Source organism: Gobio gobio (assembly GCF_949357685.1).
Source record: "Gobio gobio genome assembly, chromosome: 4".
Lineage (NCBI taxonomy): Eukaryota > Metazoa > Chordata > Actinopteri > Cypriniformes > Gobionidae > Gobio > Gobio gobio.
The window spans coordinates 8239601-8257028 of NC_137100.1; the positions used below are offsets into that span (position 1 = coordinate 8239601).

General features: G+C 37.3%; 1 protein-coding gene across 1 annotated transcript; it reads left to right on the forward strand.

Annotated features, from left to right (window-relative positions):
- The first annotated feature begins 277 nt into the window (after window positions 1–277).
- Window positions 278–17050, forward strand: stip1 (stress-induced phosphoprotein 1). Its single transcript, XM_079815960.1, has 14 exons — window positions 278–361; window positions 2655–2864; window positions 2965–3106; window positions 4763–4904; window positions 5450–5615; window positions 5715–5841; window positions 8681–8783; window positions 8963–9083; window positions 10665–10761; window positions 10874–10998; window positions 13916–13952; window positions 14048–14151; window positions 14264–14436; window positions 16193–17050. Exons 1-14 carry the CDS (start codon window positions 353–355, stop codon window positions 16263–16265), a joined length of 1629 nt encoding a protein of 542 aa, XP_079672086.1. The 5' UTR covers window positions 278–352; the 3' UTR covers window positions 16266–17050.
- Window positions 17051–17428: the final 378 nt, after the last annotated feature.

Genomic DNA, 17428 nt, shown 5'->3' on the forward strand with positions numbered 1-17428 from the left:
AGGCTACTACAAAGTCTCTTTCCTTCGGTTGCCATGCATTTAGCATCGATTTGTATATTTGTGCCAGAATTTTCTGGATACTAATTTTGCTTCATAATTACAAATGTTATCTTTTAGGAGATATTAATATGAATAAATGCACAAATTACAAAAAGTAAGAATGTGTGCATATGATACGTTTTTAATGTAAATTAATTTCAATTGTGTGAATCATGACATTACATAAAACGCATAAAACTATTTGGGTGAAGCTACTATACCTGGCAACCCATCTCCCGGCTACATTGATAATAGATGGAGAGGCGGGGCGACGCTAGTGTCTTGGTAGATTCTGGAACCTCATGCCCACGCTATGGAGAAAGTAAGTAACTTGTACAGAATAGCTTGTGTTACACATTATGAAGAATATGGCGGCTTTTTAAATCATTTTGCAAAATAAACTAGGTGAAAAGTGTTATAGGAGTTTTCCTTATTTTAAAGACGTACTCAGTGTATCTCAATATAAACCGCATCAATGATAGTAAGAGCTAGTTGGCTAACAACGCGTTAGCAGCTGGATATGTCACGCTGTGCCTTTTCCTGCAATCTGTGCGAACGATTCTTCTGCAATGGTTATCTCAAAGAAGGTGATCATTGTAAATACAGATGCTGTTCCGTGTGAATAATGCCGGTTTATTCATCTGGTCGATCTCCTCCATCAGTTAGCAAGTTAGCCTAAGCGGTGTCAGATCTAGAAACGTCTCTGTGTGTGAAGGGCGCAACGTCATTTCATTCAGTTACTCGTGCGAAGACTACACTAAACACTTTTATATTCAATTATTATTATTATTTGGCACTCCAATCAAAGCTTAATTTAGAAATATGTAGGTTTGTGAATTCTTCATAATTTAGTCCCAAAGGATCATTATAATGGGACATTTCTTATAGGATTCTATCATAACACGATGATAACACGACAAATTAGTTGTTTTTATTGCACTTAAAGGGATAGTTCACCCTAAAATGAATATTCGTTTATTAATTTCTTTCCTCTGCTGAACACAAAAGAGGATATTTTTAATAATGTCAGTAACCAAACAGTTGATGGGCCCCATTGACTTCTAAAGCATTTTCCCTCCATACTATGGAAGTCAATGGGATCCATCAACTGTTTGGTTACTGACATTATTAAAAATATCATCTTATGATTTCAACAGAGGAAAGAAACCATATAGGTTTGGAAAAACTTGAGGGTGGGCAAATGATGACAGAATTTTCATTTTTGGAATACATTTTGGGATATCCTTTAAGTGTGTGTGTATATATATATATTATATATATTCAAACGTTTATCCCCTAGGTCCCCCCCCCCCCCATTCCTTTGGTATTATGCAATTCTTATTGTCGATATGAAAAAATTTAGACTTTAAGCAGTGTTTTTGCTGGGAGAAGGCCCTGAATGTAAGTTGTCGGGGCATTTCTGCTTAAAACCACGGCATACAAGTGCAAATTCATGCACGATCAGTTATACTATAATTAAATGATCAGGTCATGCAAAAATGACACCTTAAATTGTTTCAAGTAGTAAAGTCTTTTTAAAAAAAAACATTATCATATTAACATATTAAAAAATATTCTCGTCACTTTATAATATTAATATTGAACCACTGTACTCGCATGAACTGATTTAAATATGTTTTTTAGTACATGAATGGATCTTGAGAGAGGAAATTTAATTGCTGGCTATGCAGGCCTCACTGAGCCTTTAAGAACTATTAGCTAGTTTGTAACTAACTCTGTACTTTATTTGGTTGCACCATTTGTTCATAAAGTCGCCATAAAATCTAAATTGACTTTTTCTTTTTTGTAATGTTGCACTATTTACCCGCCGTCACTCACATGAGATGGATCTATAGCAAACCACAACAATCCAATCAATTCCCAATGGACAAAATCAAGTCTCTCCCTACATTTTGTTTCTTGTTCGTGAAGCAATTTCCTCTCAGAAACATATCACAATAGTGAAGAAAAGACTGTTGCATCTTCTGTTTCAGACTTTAAAAAAGAATGCCATGAATTTGTTTGTCCTTGATTCTGACTACTTTTGCCTCGCATATCTAACAGTAAAAACATTTCCATTAAAATATTGTACAACTTAAGTATTTTATATGTAAATAACATTCAGTTATTTATAATAAGGATTAGTAAAGAAATACTGATACAAAAAACAAGAATTGACAGAGAATTTTTTTTATTTACATTCACACTTATTGTAAAAGTAATTTATTCAAAATGCTTTTATTACACAATTTATTATTATTATTAATAATAATATTATTATCATGTTTCAAGTCTGTCAGGTAAAATCAGTGCTTATTGATATTCAGCGAAATTCAGCTGCAATTTAATTCCAGCTGTTACTCCTGGTCAGAGGCTTCCTTAATTATTTAGTTTATATCTATTTACATTTCAACTAAGTATAATGGTGCCAAATATTTAGTATTGCATAAGTTGTAACTTGTAGTGCTCCTTTACGACAAAACTAGGCTAAGTTGCAACTTAAGTGCAGCTGGCCTTTTTCTAGTCAAATGAAAGGCTAAATGCTGCTGCTGTTCTTATCCGTATAAAAAAAACTTGATTAAATGTTTTCTTTTACCTTTTGTCCTTGTCCCTAGGTATCACAACTGAAAGATCAAGGTAACAAAGCGCTGAGCGCTGGAAATGTCGATGAGGCGGTTAGGTGCTACACAGAGGCGCTGACGTTAGACCCTTCCAATCACGTCCTCTTCAGCAACCGGTCTGCTGCTTATGCCAAGAAGGGTGATTATGACAATGCCCTGAAAGATGCCTGCCAAACCATAAAGATTAAGCCGGACTGGGGCAAGGTGAGTTCTTCTTTTTCCCTGATGGGGATTGCCATTTCTAATTGTAGTTCTCCTCCACAGCCATTCTTAATTTTCCATGTTGTATTATGCCTTTTTTAAGGGTTACTCAAGAAAAGCTGCTGCTTTGGAGTTTCTTGGGCGACTAGAGGATGCCAAAACGACCTATCAGGAGGGGTTACGTCAGGAGCCGACCAATCAGCAACTCAAGGAGGGACTTCAGAACATGGAAGCACGGTTAGCAGGTAAAGAATGTTTTCATTCTTTTGTCATGATTTTAGAAGAACTGCCACAAAGCCAGGGTTTTTCCTGCATTGAAAATAATTTGCCGGCTGCCAAAGATTTATTTGATAATTTAAAGGAGCATGCCACTATTTTTGAAAATAGGCTAATTTACCAACTCCCCTAGAGTTAAACAGTTGAGTTTTACAGTTTTCGAATCCATTCAGCCGATCTCCGGATCCGGCGGTAGCACCTTTAGCATAGCTTAGCATAGATCATTGAATCTGATTAGACCGTTAGCATCTCGCTCAAAAAAATGACCAAAGAGTTTTGATATTTTTCCTATTTAAAACTTGACTCTTCTGTATTTACATCGTGTACTAAGACCGACGGAAAATGAAATGTTTTTTTTTTTTTTTTCTAGGCCGATATGGCTAGGAACTATACTCTCATTCCTGCGTAATAATCAAGGAACTTTGCTGCCGTGCCATGGGTGCAGCGACGCAATGATATTACGCAGGGCCTAAAATTAGGCTAACTTCCTTCAACATAACCAACGTGACAACCTAATCTTCAGTATGTTCCGGTTCAAATGCATATGGTTCAGGATTTGCACCAAAGTAAATATCTCTCAGAAATGTCTCCATGGTTACAAGGCATGCTGGTTATGTTGACGGAAGTTAGCCTATTTTCAGGCGCTGCGTAATATCATTGCGCCTCTGCACCCATGGCAAAGTTCCTTGATTATTACGCAGGAATGAGAGTATAGTTTCTAGTCATATTGGCCTCGAAAATCGCATCTTTTCATTTTCCGTTGGTCTCAGTACATGATGTAACTACAGAAGGGACCAGTTTTAAAGGAACACGCTGACTTTTTGGGACTTAAGCTTATTCACCATATCCCCCAGAGTTAGAGAAGTCCATACATACCATTCTCATCTCCGTGCGTGCCATAACTCTGTCTGACACACTGCTACTTCTGCAGAGTGATTTGCTTCTCACCGCGGGGCTTCTCAGGTGCTGTGAGCAAATCACTCCGCAGAAGTATCGGTGCTTCGTCTTTTGAGAATATAGTTCCCAGTATGTATACGGTTAGAAGATAGCTGTGTCTCATGTGACCTTGTAATTTGTCTATGCTGTGACTATACATACCACAACATGTAAATAGGAAAATGTTGGCGTTATTTTGTCACTTATTGAGCAGTAGGCTAGCTGGAGCCGTTTACCTCCAGTCTTTGTGCTAAGCTAGGCTAGCGGTGGGTGCGTCAGACAGAGTTATGGCACGCACAGAGATGAGAATGGTATGTATGGATCTAACTCTGGGGAATACGGTGAATAAGCAAAAGTCCCAAAAAGTCGGCATGTTCCTTTAAATAGGAAAAATATCGAAAGATGCTAACGGTCTAATCAGATTCAATGATCTATGCTAAGCTATGCTAAAAGTGCTACCGCCAGACCCAGAGTTCGGCTGAATGGATTCAAAAACAGTAAAACTCAACTGTTCAACTCTAAGAGAGTTGAAAAATTATAGTGGAGTGTTCCTTATAATGCGGCCGTTTTTTTTTTTTTTTTTTTTTTCATAACATTAAAAGGTCATTTGTAGTGTGTGGTGGAGCATGGCAAGAAACCGATCAATCCTCAGGTTTACTGTGATGATTAATGTTGTCATGTACTTTCAGAGAGGAAGATGATGAACCCATTTTCCATTCCCAACTTGTATGAAAAGCTTGAGGGTGACTCTCGAACCCGAGCGCTGCTGTCTGACCCCAGCTACAGGGAGCTACTGGAGCAGCTCAGGAACAAGCCCTCAGAGCTTGGCACGTAGGTGATCTTTGTACCTTTCCGCTGCTCGCTTTCTCTGCGTCTGTCTTAGCAGAATGTACAGTTATCTGGTCATTATCACAAAATAATCTGCAACACTAAGTGAAGGTCTCTTGTATAGCGGTTGACCATAGATTGCATAATGGGATACAAGATCCCACACAGTGACCCTGTGTACTGCACATTTAGGCAAATATTAGGTTATCTGATGTTATCTGGTTATATAGTAGTAAATTATCATACTCCGTACATACCGTATTTTTCTGTAAATGTGAGGAGTATGCCTTTTCTAGCATATTCTAATCATTTGTTGTAGGGCTGTCATGATTCCTTGATTAAATTTGAATACTCGATTTGAAAAAAAATTCCTTGATTGCAATTTACCCATGTTGAATAACTGGCAAAATAATTTCATGGCTATTGTTTGCTTGGGTCTATTTTTATTATCACACAAAATATATATCCGATTACTCGATAAATTGACAGATTACTTGATTACCAAAATAATCGTTAGTGACCGTCATCAGATTTGTTTTGAACTTTAGGAAGCTGCAGGACCCTCGTGTGATGACCACTCTCTCAGTGCTGCTGGGGCTGGATCTTTCTGGCATGGATGAAGATGAGGAACCGACTCCGTCCCCTCCCCCTAAACCCAAAGAAACAGCTCCGCCCCCTCCTAAAGAGGAAAACCTGCCAGAGAACAAGAGAATGGTACTCTGTCAAAGCCCATGGTTTGGTGTAGCGTCGCTGTACTTGTAGTGCTCTGACTGAAGTGGCTTAATGCTTGTGTCTGACCCTAACCCTGACCAGGCCTTGAAGGAGAAGGAGCTGGGGAACGATGCGTACAAGAAGAAAGATTTTGCTACTGCTCTGAAGCACTATGAAGAAGCTTTAAAGCACGATCCCAGCAACATGACCTATCTGTCAAACCAAGCAGGTAAGAAAAAAATACATATTGGAGACGTGGTGCAGTGGTTAAAGATGGGGTGTTCAGTTTTGTATAGGTTAGCAATAGCAAGCTAGCTTTGAAAGCATACAATCCCAAAGCGGAGGCATTTTAGTGCTGCCAATGGCACTGAGCAGAATTGTGCCGCTGTAGTGGATCTTCACCATCACGGTAGTGTTTTAAACAGCCGGCTGTCAGCGGGTACCGGTTCTGCAGGACGTCAGGTGTCATCACATTTAATGATTAAAGCTTTGGTGGGACAATGAAGATATTTTGGCAGCTGCCAAAATGAATCTATGCAGGAATAATCCTGCAACTGAAACTAAATTTGTTAGTAGACATCTTCCTCTCACCCTCTGCTGCTTCTGATTGGTCAATCATGTTAAAACGGATTCTGATGCGTACCAAGTGTTTAATTATTAACTCATATGCACTTAGAGGCCATTCACACAAAATGTATTTTTACATTTAAAACATGAGAAACAGGGCAGTGGATACATAACAGACAAAAATACATAAATAAATAATAATAAAAAGGTCTCAATATGTGTTTTTAAAATAACTTTAATTTGAGTGCCACATTTTAAGTACACTGCATGTTTACAAGTGTTATTTCAGGATTATTTTTATAGTTTTGAAATGAATTAGTTTTTATATTTAAAATGGTTATTAGTAGGGGTGTGACGACTGACGAGACACGAGAAGAATTTTTAATTTTTTTCCTCAATGATGAAATGCATGACTAGAAAAATAGTTTGTAGGTGCATTTGAAATGTTTTAATCATCATCTTGTAATGAATGTCATTTCAGTTTTACTTTCTGCGTATGAATTATCATATGCAGTAAAAGACAGCAAGCACTGTAAAGGTTTTGCCAAAAACTCAACTGACTGGCTGCTTTTGATGATTCTTTTCAGACCTTAAAACTACACATGAGCTTCTTTTGACCTCCTAACTGAACACCTTCCCACAAATTAATCATAGATATTAAGTGCAAACAATAACCATAATTGACTCAATATTCAAAGTGCAAATAGAGACCATATTTTTCTTCAATCATGATACAGAGCTAAGAGATATTCTCATGCCTCAGGGAGTCTCTTTCAAACAGCAGTGAATCACTTTTGAATGCGCGCTCCCGTTTATTTTCACTTTTCATTTCGCAATCGTGCGTACATTTTAACATAAGTCTGACACTTCTGCTGCGCAACGAATCCTCCGCCAGGGTCCAGTCCACTAACATGTAACATGCACTCGTAACGCATGCGCAATGCGAGCGCTTCACTAACACACAACACGCACTCATAACACACGCTCAATGTCTTCTCGTTACGTGATCAGTGCTGAGCACTATGGTCGACTCGAACCGGTGTTAATTTCGTGAACGAAGACGATGACAAAATATTCGTCAACGCCCACTTTTTCTGTGACTAAAACAAGATGTTGACAAGCTAAACTAATATCTGATGATAAAGACTATGACGAAACGTATGCCATTTCTTTGTTAACAAGACGAGACGGGTCTAGAATGTTATTTTGTATAATATTTGTATTAAATATTTTAGTCATTCTGTCATTTTTCATTGACAATCATTTCACTGTAGCCTATATGTAATTCACACATTTATGCCAAAATTCAGTCACGCTGTTAACGTATTACTGTTTAAGATTTAATTAAATGTTTAACATCGTTAACTTTCTTTAAGGTAGTTACCGCGCATTCATTCGTCTATTTAATACTGCTGTCATTGTTACATTGTCATGTTATTGTAGTTTAACCATGATATTTGTTGTAAAGGTAATACAAATGGTAGTCAATCCATGAAAAAAAAACATGGTTCCTACATTCTTACTATAATAAAACCATGGTTAAATTTTGTTTGTTTATCAGTCAAATTCATTTAAAAATGTAACGTATGAAGTATGAAATATGTTTATTATTCAGTTTGGAAATTCATAGGCCTACAACACACAAACATACTCTTGTGTATTATTATTATTATTATAAAAATAAAAATAAGGACCTTCATCCTGCCATATCAGTCTCACCCATGCTTTTAGTGTCAGGAAATGGTAAAATCTGAGGTAAGGATGTCATTATTTAGTATTAGAGCACTGGATCGCTGCAGCAACACCTGCGAGAAGATTCAGACATTAGTTTTGATTGCGTCGCGATGGGACCAGAAGTAACCGCTTCACTTACCAGAAATGGGAAGTGTGATAAAGGCCTATTTTACGTAGTTGCCAACCTTTCCAGTTTTATTTTAAGTAATTTTAAGTATCTAATATATTTTGGTAACACTTTAGGTAACATTAGTTAATTTATTAACTAACATTAACAAACAATGAGCAATATATTTGTTACAAATTTTATCAAATACAACTTTTGATTTGAATAACGTTCTAGTAAATGTTGAAATTAACATTTAAGATTGAATAAATGCTATAAGTATTGTGAAGTGTTCTTTATATATTTCAATTAAAAAATCCTTGAATAGTTGTTAATAGTTTTAGTTAATAACTATAACCCTGATGTTTAGTTTACAAATCAAAGGATAAGCAGTGCAGCAGAAGGCAAAAACACATTCTGTGAACGACCATTTAACCCCTTAAAAACAACAGTGAGATGCATAGCATCCTTTGTGTACATGCTCATTATTGTGTTTGTAAGCCTTTGCCCTTCTATTTTAGCTTTGGTTCAAGTGTGCAATTAAATTGTTTTGTGATTAGTTTGTTTTAAAGTCTATGAAGCCACCTTAACTACTCTCACAAACACACCACTGCTATAAGTGGATACTTCTGATTCAAATGATTTGTTTTCACTCTCTCAGCTGTACATTTTGAAAAGGGGGATTTTGATAAGTGCAGAGAGCTTTGTGAGAAGGCCATAGAGGTGGGCAGAGAGAACCGAGAAGACTACAGACAAATTGCCAAGTAAGTTAGTTTTCTGTACCTGAAATAAAACTGAAAAATAAGTGTTAATTTATTTCTGGTTATGGTCTAATGGCGAAGTTGTTCCATTAGAAGTGTAAACGTTTTACATCTATTTGAAACTTTCGCCTTTGGTTGCTTTACAGTATGTACAAAATCTCTTTCTTCCTGTCCTTTTGAAGGGTGTATGCCAGGATTGGTAACTCGTACTATAAGCAGGAGAAGTACAAAGAGGCGGTCCAGTTCTTTAACAAGAGTCTGACAGAGCATCGCACACCTGACGTCCTCAAGAAATGCCAACAGGTCATTGAGATTTGTTGAAAATTCACACAGATATCTTAATATATCTTTCCTGTTAGACTGTGGTGTCCTGGGGCCTCATTTATAAACGTTGTGTACGCACAAAAGAAGGCGTACGCCGCTCTCTACGCAATAATTGGTATTTATAAAAAGCAAACTTGATGGGAAAATGTGCGGTCCTTCACGCAAGCTCTGACCCAGGCGTACGCACAAAAACGGGTGAAATGAGAAATGGTGACACCGTCGGCAGAAACGCGTAAAAGTGTGTGAAACTGTAGACCGTTGTGGAAAAGAAATGGCAATACTGCCCCTCATAAATAACAAGCAAAGCACAAAGCAAGTCTTACAATTAACAGCCTACACGAACACCCGTTTGATCGATCTGCAGTGTAAAACAAACAAAATCAAACGAAAATTACAACAGAAATGCAAATTAACACATATTTGCAAAAAGAAAAGTGAAATATGTTCTGCAATAATATTGCATGTTATGCAATTCATCCTCGTAAATAATAGGGTAAACAGAACAAAATAATATGCAAAACTGATATTCTCGTCAATGCCGTCTGGCGGAGCAGATATAGATGCAATTAGATAGATAGGTAATAAGATGGATGGATGGATGGATGGATGGATGGATAGATAGATGGATAGATAGATAGATGTATTAATTGCCCACTGGGGAAAGTTGTTTTCATAGTAAAAATGTCTTCATCAGCTACGGAATCATGGTATTCATGCATATGCCTTTAGTTTGTTCGCTAGACGCTTTTTTGCCTTGACTTTGATGTCCGACCATTTCTTTTTTATTTCGGCCACGATCCGAGGTTGTGAGGCTACAGCATTTACGGCGGCTGCAACCTTTTGCCACTCAAGTGCCTTTTTGGCATTAGTAATGCCCACACTGTGCCCTCCAAACAAAATTTTTCTCCTCTTTTCCACCTCGCCAGCGATAACTTCTACTTCACATTGAGTGAAGTTACGTTTTTTTTATTTCCTCTGTGTTTGCTATGATTTCGCAATCGATGAATATTAACTTGTGGGCGTTTCACGGACTATTTATGGGCAACTATGGGCGTGACATGAAGCCGCCAAAGTTGCGCTACATTTAGTATTGATTGTGATTTATTAAGGGAAAACTGTGTAGGATGTGCGTGCGCACGGTTTTATGAATCTGAATATTTATGTGCGTACGCACGTCCTATGTTTCATCCGTATGCCACTTCTGACGCAAATCCTACGCAAAGTTTTATAAATGAGGCTCCTGGTCATCATAAAGATTCACTGCATTTGTTGTATTGCCTTTTGTTCATCTTTGTATTACAGTGATGTTATCCAATTACACACTTAACAAACTCATTTATTGCGTGCGTGCGTGCGTGCGTGTTCGTGTGTGTGTGTTCTTTCTGAACTTTTGAAACTATCTGAAAAACGGATAGATAAATGGTAATTTTTCACCCCGTAGGTGCTTGCTTTACACTTGGCATGAAATGTAATTTCTTCGATTTAAAAAAAAAAAAAATTAAATATATATATATATATATATATATATATATATAATATAAATTCTTATTGCTCTTACAGGCGGAGAAGTTTTTGAAGGAACAGGAGAAGCAGGCCTACATCAATCCAGATATGGCTCTGGAAGAGAAAAACATGGGCAATGATGCCTTCCAGAAGGGTGTGTATATGACCTCACACAGGAGATTGCCATATAAAAATTAGATATGTTTTGTAATAGTTGAGATTGCAATTTGAATGGTTCTGTTGGTGTTGTTTTTTTTTTTTTTTAGGTGACTATCCTTTGGCCATGAGACATTACTCAGAGGCCATCAAGAGAAACCCTTACGATGCAAAACTCTTCAGCAACAGAGCTGCGTGCTACACCAAACTACTGGAGTTCCAGTTGGCCCTTAAGGTACAATCACACATCAGGGCTTCAGGCTAACATTTAAGAGCAGTGGCACCAGATGGTGGCACTTAGAAATACACATTTGACAGTAGCTTGAGCTAGTTGGGATGTAAATTAATTTTCATTAACAAAAACAGTAACACCTGTAAAATTGGAACTCTACTCTTATTAAAGGGATAGTTCACCCAAAAACGAAAATTATGTTTTTCTGCTTACCCCCAAGGCATCCAAGGTGTAGGTGTCTTCGTTTCTTCAGTAGAACACAAGTGAAAATTTTTAACTCCAACCGTTGCTGTGTGTCACTCATATAATGCTTGTCAATGGGGTCTAATTCTATTAGAGTAAAAAAAACATGGACAGACAACTTCAAATTAAACCCCGCGGCTCGTGACGACACATTAATGTCTTAAGACACGAAACGATCGGTTTCTGAGAGAAACCCAACGGTATTTATGCAAATATATCACCTCATATCAGACGAACGCTTCAGCTCTGCAGACTGCCATCACTTCCCGTAGGTGAGGTCAAAATTCCGGCCGGGTCATAGATATGTATACGTAGATTCCTCATTAGTGCCTGCGTGAATCATGGCGTGGATCGCTCGAATGAGGAATCTATGTATATATCTATGACCCGGCCGGAATTTTGACCTCACCTACGGGAAGTGATGGCAGTCTGCAGAGCTGAAGCGTTCGTCTGATATGAGGTGATATATTTGCATAAATACCGTTGGGTTTCTCTCAGAAACCGATCGTTTCGTGTCTTAAGACATCAATGTGTCGTCACGAGCCGCGGGGTTTAATTTGAAGTTGTCTGTCCATGTTTTTTTTACTCTAATAGAATTAGACCCCATTGACAAGCATTATATGAGTGACACACAGCAACGGTTGGAGTTAAAAATCTTAATTTGTGTTCTACTGAAGAAACGAAGACACCTACATCTTGGATGCCTTGGGGGTAAGCAGAAGAACATCACATTTTAGTTTTTGGGTGAACTATCCCTTTAAAGGATTAGTTCACTTTAAAATGAATTTCCCCATGATTTACTCACCCTCAAGACATCCTAGGTGTATATGACTTTCTTTTTTCTGATGAACACAGTCAGTTATATTAATAAATGGCCTGACGCTTCCGTGCTTTATAATGGCAGCGACGGGGCTCACGAATTTGAAGCTCAAAAAAGTGCATCCATCCATTATAAACGTAATCCACACTGCTCCGGGGGGGTTAATAAAGGCCTTCTGAAGCGAAGCGATGCATTTGTGTAAGAAAAATATCCATATTTAAAATATATAAAACTTCTGAACTTACAAGAAAAGCGTAACAACGTATGACATTGGACGTTAGGATTTTGAACTGTGAGGGGCGTTACACTTTCTTCTTAAGTTGAATACAGAAGTCGGTCTGGTGGAAGCTAGATATTTTACTTTATAATGTGTTAAATATGGATATTTTTCTTACAAAACCCATCGATTCGCTTCAGAAGACCTTTATTAACCCCCTGGAGCAGTGTGGCAATTTTGTTTTTTGAGCTTCAAACTCGTGAGCTCTGTCGCTGCCATTATAAAGCACGGAAGCGTCAGGATATTTATTAATATAACTGATTGTGTTCATCAGAAAGAAGAGTCATATTCACCTAGGATGGCTCGGGGTGAGTAAATCTTGGGGTAATTTTCATTTTAAAGTGAACTAATCCTTTAAAATTAACTATTGGTCTCATTCATTTGTAGATTATAACCACACATAACACCTCATTACAATGGTAAAAAGTAACTATGGTTTTTAGAGAGCTGCAACTGCAATATTAAGGCGCAGACATTTCAAAATAACAGTCAATGTGTATTTCGAGCTTGTTTATAATTAAAACTAATATATAGCCATAATATATAAACGTTTTTGGTTACACAATAAACAAGTTAATTTTATTCTCATTTAAAGGATTAGTTCACTTTCAAATAAACTTTTGCTTATAATTTACTCACCCCCTTGTCATCCAAGATATCCATGTCTTTCTGTCTTCGGTCGAAAAGAAATGAAGATTTTTGATTAAAAGATTTCAGGATATTTCTCCATATAATGGAAGTCAATAGACTCCATATGGTTCAAGGTTCAAATGAGAGGTTCAGTACAGCTTCAAAAGGGCTTTAAACCACATCAAACGGTACCAGACGATCAATAAGGGTCTTATCTAGCGAAACGATCGGCCATTTTTTTTTAAAATAAATAAAGTTTAAGTTTTATAAGCACAAATGCTCGCCGTGCTCGGTTCATTGATGCGCGCTCGTGACGTCACGTAAAACGCAATTACGTTGAAAAGGTCACGCTAGACGCAGGCTGAAGTACAGAGTCAGTGTTTACAAATGAGCGGAAGGAGGACCGTATCCACATATTCAAACGTCTTTGAGCCTGCGTCTAGCGTGACCTTTTCAACGTAATTGCGTTTTTAAAAAAAACAAACAAAAAAAAGTATTGTGCTCTCATGTATTTTTTGCACCTCAACGGGCAAAAGCACAATTATGTCAATGTCAGTTTTGACATGTATTCAAGTAAGTCGGTTATGTAATGCTTAAATGCTCTGTACATTACAATTTAACTAAACTCATTGGATTTTCGTTGACTAAAACTAAAAACAATTCAGGTGACTAAAATATGACTAAAACTAAATGGCATTTTAGTCAAAACACAATTACTAAAACTAAATGAAAACTTGCTGTCAAAAATTAACACTGACAAATATCCATGCATGCCGTTATTCTGTGTTGTATGATGTGTGTTGTTTGGTCAAAGACTAGTGCTCATGACACTTGAATTGCATTATCCCTAAGAGCACACAAAAAGTAAATTCTAGATTTAGTCTAGTTGTTGACTAGTTTTCCATTCTGTCCCGTCTCTGTTAACCATCAACTCTTGGTCTGTTTATCAGGACTGTGAGGAGTGCATCAAACTGGACCCTAACTTCAGTAAGTGTTTTACATTTTGTTTGCTTAACTCCCCAATGACAGCAAGTTATTGTTTTCAGCAAAAACCTTACACTATCCACTCTCGCTTTATTTAGTTAAGGGTTACACACGCAAGGGAGCGGCACTGGAGGCCATGAAGGACTTCTCAAAAGCAATGGATGTGTACCAGAAAGCTCTAGATCTCGATTCCAACTCAAAGGTATGCAAGCTCTGCTCTGTGATGGCACAACTAATGCATCTCTGAGATTAGGAGGATTGTGCTGGTGAAGATGGCCCTACACCGCTAACATTATAGTTCTCTGTCGCTACAGGAGGCCACAGAGGGTCTGCAGCGCTGTATGATGAGCCACGCCACCCGTAACGACAGTCCAGAGGATGTGAAACGGAGGGCCATGTCCGACCCAGAGGTGCAGCAGATCATGAGTGATCCTGCCATGCGCATGATCTTAGAGCAGATGCAGAAAGACCCACAGGCCCTCAGCGAGTAAGACATGTCAAATATTTAATATTTTCAATCTTGTTTTTTTTTTTTGGATCGGTTTTAAATCTATTCTAGCACACCTGATTCCACTGAGCATCATCTCTGCATGAACTGAGCTGGGTGTGTCCGATTAGTGAGAAGTATAAAATGTGTAGCATGCAGAGGGGGTGCATTGATTAACCTTGTTTTTTTATAAAATATACATTGGTGAATCTCAAAACAAATTAAGGTAATCCTAAGCAAAATGTTCCTCCACATTCTCATTACTATAATGTGTCCAGACTAGGAATGTGTCCAAAGTTGAATATCATACTCGGAAAGGCTATGGCTTCAAAACGAATAACCAATTCTGCCTGAATAATAGAAAAAAATAGATAGTGAGTGTGTGAAGTGAATGAGTAAACACTATTAATAAGCGCAAATCAAATAGCCGCATTGCCATCTCCATGCGTCTCTCAGAAATCAGAGCTTGGCAAGAGTAATATCCACTGAGATACTCAATCCACATATGTTTTCGACTACTTGCTATGTCTTTATAAATGTTTTAAACCGTGGTATGATAATAGGCTAGTTGTTATAGCAATTTTCAATTGCTGAATATTTTCTTTCAACTTCCTTGTCCCTTAATCAGCTATTTTATGTAGAGTCATACTCTTCTTATTTGAGGTTGTAGATGATTGTCCTGACTGACATAACAAAACAAAAAAAATGTATTTACACTTTGATACAAAGGTTTTTTTTTGCATTATTGTTTAAATTTGAAGATATTTAAAGGGATAGTTCACCCAAAAATGAAAATTCTGTTGTTCCAAAGCCTGTATGAGTTTCTTTGTTCTGCTGAACACTAAAGAAGGTATTTGGAAGAATGTGTGTAACCAAGCAGAGAGAGCAACCATTGACTACCATAGTAGTGGAAAAAGATACTATGGTAGTCATTGGTTGCTCTATCTGCTTGGTTACAAACATTCTTCCAAATATCATCTTTTGTGTTCAGCAGAACAAAGAAACTCATGCAGGTTTGGAACAAGTTTTTCAGAATTTTCATTTTTGGGTGAACTATCCCTTTAAGTATTTATTTTTCAGGATTGGGAAAGGTCACTGAGCAAGGCTATTGGCTCCAATTAGAAGTTATTTAAAAAAAATTATTATAAAAAAAAATTATACACGGCATATTTGTTAAATGATAACTACGAATGGAACAGAATATACATTTAAAACAGTCTTCTCAAGGAGACCACTGATTTTATCCAAATACAGATACAAGTAATTTTGAGATTTTTGCGGATATAGATCCGCTGCAAGCCCTAGTCCAGAAGTTTTACTTTTTAGGTGCTTTTTTCCTGTTATTAAAAAAAAAAAAAAAGATTTCCGGAAGTCTCTGTACAAAAACATTCAAATACACGTGGAAAAGAGATAAAAGCTAATAATAAAAGTGACAGAATAAATAGGAATTGGGTTGGAAAGTAAAATCTGGCAAAATTAATAGGAAACCGTACTTGTTACTGATTTAGATGTTTAATTTTTTTATTAAAGGTAGGAATATAGCAATAGTACCAAAATTTAAGTATGCAACTTCAAAAGAAATCCAGCATGACCGTAATGAGAATTAGGAAGAAAACTTAGTTATGAAAAATGTCAAATGCAAAAAATCGCAATGGTATAAAAATGAGAGATCCTAGACATGTTCTTGATTTTGTGGAATTTGCATACATATAATTTTTTACAAAAAATGTTTATCATATTTCTTCTGTCCATCCAGTCATCTAAAGAACCCTGTCATCGCTCAGAAAATTCAGAAACTGATAGATGTTGGGCTAATAGCTATTCGGTGATCCAAGGAACCAGAAGAAAACCAGGACATTTTTCATCTACAGGACAACAACAGAAGTATACGAAGGATGGCTGCATTCCAAACAAATTATTTACTACATACACCAAATTGAACAGGCACCCTAACCCTTCTCCTCCCACTCTTTCCAATAGGAATGGATTTTTTTTTTAAAGCCTTAATTGGATTGAAAATGCAACGATCTTTCCTCCACACTACATTCACTAGTGTCAGATATACAAGTCGTGGTTTTCAGGTATTACAGTATTCACGGAACGAAAAGATCTAGCCTTAGTGACATCAGCGTGTTAAAGGAGTGGATTTGAGCCTTCATATTAAAAGCCCTTTTTTTGGTATTTATTTTTTACATCTCAATATTTGGCGTTATAATTTTTTTTTCCTGAGTATTGTTTCCTAATGTTTAAATGCAGATATGTCATTCTGAATCTGATTTTTGTATGTGGGAGTTTAGTTTTTTTCCCTGCTTTGGAGGAGAAGTGGAGAGAGGGGAGCGATGTGACATTAGCTTGCCATCAGTGATTAATTTTCACATAGTAGGCCTGTTAGAAATCTGTCTGTCTCTGAATCTGAATGCTTTGCTATTATTGTACTATATAATGCACTTCTATCTGTGGGGGAGAGGTTCATAGCTCAGAGGGCTTGTTCAAGCTAAATTGCCTTCCACCTGCTTCGCTTCAGTTCATACTTTGCGATCGATTAACTGACTGTGATTTCAGCATCACCATATTGAAATGCAACATCGGTTTAATAAAGTTCTGGATCCATGAAGTTGTGATGTTTGTGTCTCATGCGTTCAATGTGTTTGTTTGGACTTGTTCACTATTTTTGTAGTATGCATATAGTATTTGAATAAAGTACACAAAGAAGCCAAAACATAATGCTTAATATGCTGTTGGTCCTGCCAAATCCGTTCCAAGGCATGGACTCTTAAAAGACGCCTGAAGGTGTCCTGTAGTATCAGGCACCAAGACGTTAGCAGCAGATCCTTCCAAGTCTTGTAGCCGCCGTGGATTGCACATCTCAAAGATGCTCAATTGGATTGAGATCTGGGCAATTTGGAGGCCAAGTCAACACTATTATGTTCCTCAAACCATTCCTAAACAATGTGTGCAGGGTGCATTATCTTGCTGAATGAGGTGACTTCCA

Excerpts from the sequence above, each read along its gene's own strand:
- stip1 (XM_079815960.1), top strand. Across the intron at positions 2,865-2,964 it reads TTAAGCCGGACTGGGGCAAG|GGTTACTCAAGAAAAGCTGC; the intron begins GTGAGTTCTTCT and ends GCCTTTTTTAAG. Across the intron at positions 10,999-13,915 it reads AGTTCCAGTTGGCCCTTAAG|GACTGTGAGGAGTGCATCAA; the intron begins GTACAATCACAC and ends TCTGTTTATCAG.